Source organism: Colobus angolensis, unplaced genomic scaffold, assembly GCF_000951035.1.
Source record: "Colobus angolensis palliatus isolate OR3802 unplaced genomic scaffold, Cang.pa_1.0 Scaffold12, whole genome shotgun sequence".
In the NCBI taxonomy this organism is placed as follows: Eukaryota; Metazoa; Chordata; class Mammalia; order Primates; family Cercopithecidae; genus Colobus; species Colobus angolensis.
The window spans coordinates 1,621,150-1,624,828 of NW_012113141.1; the positions used below are offsets into that span (position 1 = coordinate 1,621,150).

General features: G+C 36.7%; 1 protein-coding gene across 1 annotated transcript in view; it reads left to right on the forward strand.

Moving 5' to 3' along the window:
* TET1 (tet methylcytosine dioxygenase 1) overlaps positions 1-3,679 on the forward strand; it is a 151,875-nt gene that overhangs the window by 101,728 nt on the left and 46,468 nt on the right. The window contains exons 5-6 of the mRNA XM_011927032.1: positions 1,856-1,946; positions 2,509-2,602. Of these exons, the coding sequence (XP_011782422.1) occupies positions 1,856-1,946; positions 2,509-2,602 (185 nt within the window). The remainder of the gene's footprint in view (positions 1-1,855; positions 1,947-2,508; positions 2,603-3,679) is intronic.

Below are 3,679 nucleotides of genomic sequence, written 5' to 3' on the forward strand. Positions count from 1 at the left end.
CTGGCTAGTTTTTTGTATTTTTTAGTAGAGACAGGGTTTCACCGTGTTAGCCAGGATGGTCTCGATCTCCTGACATCGTGATCCACCCGTCTCGGTCTCCCAGAGTGCTGGGATTACAGGCTTGAGCCACCGCGCCCGGCCTGGAATCGTATTAATAAAATTTGGAGAATTTACATATATTTCATGTTCAGTCTTCCTATTCCACATATTGCATCTTTCCATTTGCGTATGCCTTCTTTTGTCCTTGAGGACTGTTTTAAGATAGAATTTATTTAAGGTAGAATTTAGATGTTTCTTGTTTTTATACATATTTCTCTTGTGTATCCTCTAATACAGTTAGTCCAACAGACTAACTCTAATTTTATATTGCTTTAGTAATGATGGTCTCCTTACTTTGTTTCTGTCTTCCCATGGGGATGTTTCCAGAGTTTTCCCATTAAGTGTGGGTTGTCAGCCAGAACGGTGGCTCACGCCTGTAATCCCAGCATTTTGGGAGGCTGAGGCGGCCAGATCACCAGAGGTCAGGAGTTCGAGACCAGCCTGGCCAACATGGTGAAACCCTGTCGGTACTAAAAATACATAAAATAGCTGGGCCTGGTGGTGGGCACCTGTAGTCCCAGCTACTTGGGAGGCTGAGGCAGGAGAATGGCGTGAACCTGGGAGGCAGAGCTTGCAGTGAACCGAGATCGCGCCACTGCACTCTAGCCTGGGCGACATAGCGAGACTCCATCTCAAAAAAAAAAAAAGAAAAAGGTTGGGGGAGAGAACACTTTTCTAAATATCCTTACAAATGGAAATAAGGCCTGTAGTTCAACAAATACAAGCCTTTAAAGTTTATAAACCTGAGCTAGACTGCTTTTTCTATGTGCATGGTTCTAAAAGGATGATTATCTAGTTTGAAGACCCTTTCCTTATGCAAAATAACTAGTCACAGCATACAGGAATAGACAGCTGGGCATTCAGAGTTGAATAAATACCTGCAGTGGACTCAGCTGTTTTTGGTGTAGAATTTCATGGCTAGAAATTCATGAAATGCAGAAATTCCCCAGTAATTCTTGTTACACATGAGTCTAAGGGGCCAAGTTAAAAATAGCATTTTTTAAGAAACAAAATTCATGCTCACAAAAATTCAAGTGGTGCAGAAATATGATGCAAACATCTTCCCATACTCCCGTTCTATACAAAAGAACATTATTGATTTTAATTTTGTTTCCATTTTTACAAAAATTTAAAACAATTTTTCAACTTGGTTTTCTAATATAATGATAGCATGGATTTTTAAATGTTTTATAAATATTATTGTTTCAATAGATTTATTGTATTCCACTATATAAACATCCCATAATTTATTTAAACCACGTTATTGACAGATGTTAGGAGTGTTTTGCTCTCTTTTTGATATTACAAATAATTGTAACAAGGAACATTCTTTTGTAATTGTGCAAGTGTGTAGTTGAATAAAATTGTCTGCAATGAAATTGCTCAATTTTTAAATAGGATTCTGAGGGCAACCTTTAACATTGTTCTTGGATAACTTTTAATATTACACCTCAATTAATACAGATTTTTTTTTAAGCAGGAGATAGGAGTATAAATATGACCCACATCCTAAAATATTTTTTTTCTCCTCTGATTTTCAGAGGAAGAAAGAATTTGTTAGGGGCAGGAAGAAAGGAACATTAAAAGTTAAATTCTATGGGCTGCTGTCCTTGCCTTTAATTATCAAATCTTACCAAAACCTTGTCAAGATTCATGGTTCTGAATTGAGGGGGAACAAAAAGTATAAAAGTAGCTTCTCCTGTCCCCTATGCAATTCTGTAAAGCTTTGGGTCTAATAATCTTATTCCTTCCACAGATCGAGTTATACAAAAAGACAAAGGCCCATATTATACACACCTTGGGGCAGGACCAAGTGTTGCTGCTGTCAGGGAAATCATGGAGAATAGGTGAGGAAATACGCTTCCCTGTTAAAATCATTCTTACTGTGGATCTGACTCAATGGAGATAAATCATCTCTAAGAACAAACGCCGTGATTGAAAAACATTCAGGAGTATGGGTTGGATGTTTCTTAGGGCCCAACAAAAGAGGGGTGTCCTCATGTTGCTACTGAGCCACCCATCATACAAGATGTTGGGCACATAAAAGAGCACCCACAACACAAGACTAATTGTCTTTGATAAATTCAGAAGTACTTTTTATATTATTGTATAATGGTAGAAATAGGTCAAATTACCACCCTTGACACTGCATACCCTACATTCCCATTGCTTCTCTTGCAGTCAGCCTATTTTTTAAAGAGTGATCTTTAAGGATAAGTGAGTAGGACTGGTTAACAAAATACCTGCCACACAAAAGCAAATGTTTAACAAAAGTAAATTATGAGGAGTGTTTGATTTTTGAGCTTCTGTACATCTATATCTTATATACATTAAGATCTTCAAAGCCAAAGCCTTCAAGTACAGATTGCAATTAATTAGTACATTCCCTTCACTGTGTTTTATACTCAGGTATGGTCAAAAAGGAAACGCAATAAGGATAGAAATAGTAGTGTACACCGGTAAAGAAGGGAAAAGCTCTCATGGGTGTCCAATTGCTAAGTGGGTAAGTATTTCCTATTTATACATTTTTTTTTGAAGCTTGTTATTCCAGAGCTGATATTTATACTTTTACAATAGCCAGAGTGACCTTTATTTTATTTATTCATTTATTTATTTAATTTCTGAGACAGAGTCTTGGTTGCCCTAGCTGGATTGCAGTGGTGCAATCACACCTCACTGTAGCCTTGATCTCCCAGGCTCAAGCAATCTTCCCACCTTGGTCTCCCAAGTAGTTAAGACTATAGGCACTTGCCACCAAACCCAGCAATTTTTTGTTTTTGTTTTTTTTTTTAAGTAGAGAGGAGGTCTCGCTACATTGCCCAGGCTGGTCTTAAACACCTGAGCTCCAGTGATCCTCCCGCCTCAGTCCCCTAAAGTGCTGGGGTTACAGGCGTGAGCCACTGTGCTTGACCAGATTTTTTGATAGATTTTCAAGAAAATTGGTCATTTGTGATAAGAGTTGCAAATATATTTTCTCAGTTTGTTGTGGTTTTACCAGTTAGATTTTTTTTTTTAAACTGTAATCAGCTTTTTCATCTTTTATACCTTTAGGGTATTGTGTCTTAATTAGAAAAATCTTTACCACTTGTAGGTTATAAATCTCTCATTTCCTTTTGTAGTATTTTAATGATTTTATTTTATTTTTCTATATTGAAGTATTTTATATTTATCCTGGTTTAGAGTATTGGTAGCTATGTACACTTCTCCAGATGGCTACTCAGTTATCCAACACCACTCATTTAATTGTACATCTCTTCATTATTGATGTGTATTTGCTTATGTCTGTAGATTCCCTATTGTGTTAAATCATTATCTTTAATCAGCATGAGATTGCTCTATTTAGATTTTATAATGTTTCCATGTCTAATAGGCTAATTCCTTTTAATTTTTCAAAAGTGGTCTGACTGTTCTGGTTTATTTTATCATATTAATGTATAAACACCATGTTTCATTACAAGAATAAAATCCTATTGGTATTTTTATTGGAATCGTATTTTTTTTTTTTTTTTTGAGACGGAGTCTCGCTCTGTCGCCCAGGCTGGAGTGCAGTGGCCGGATCTCAGTTCACTGCAAGCTCCGC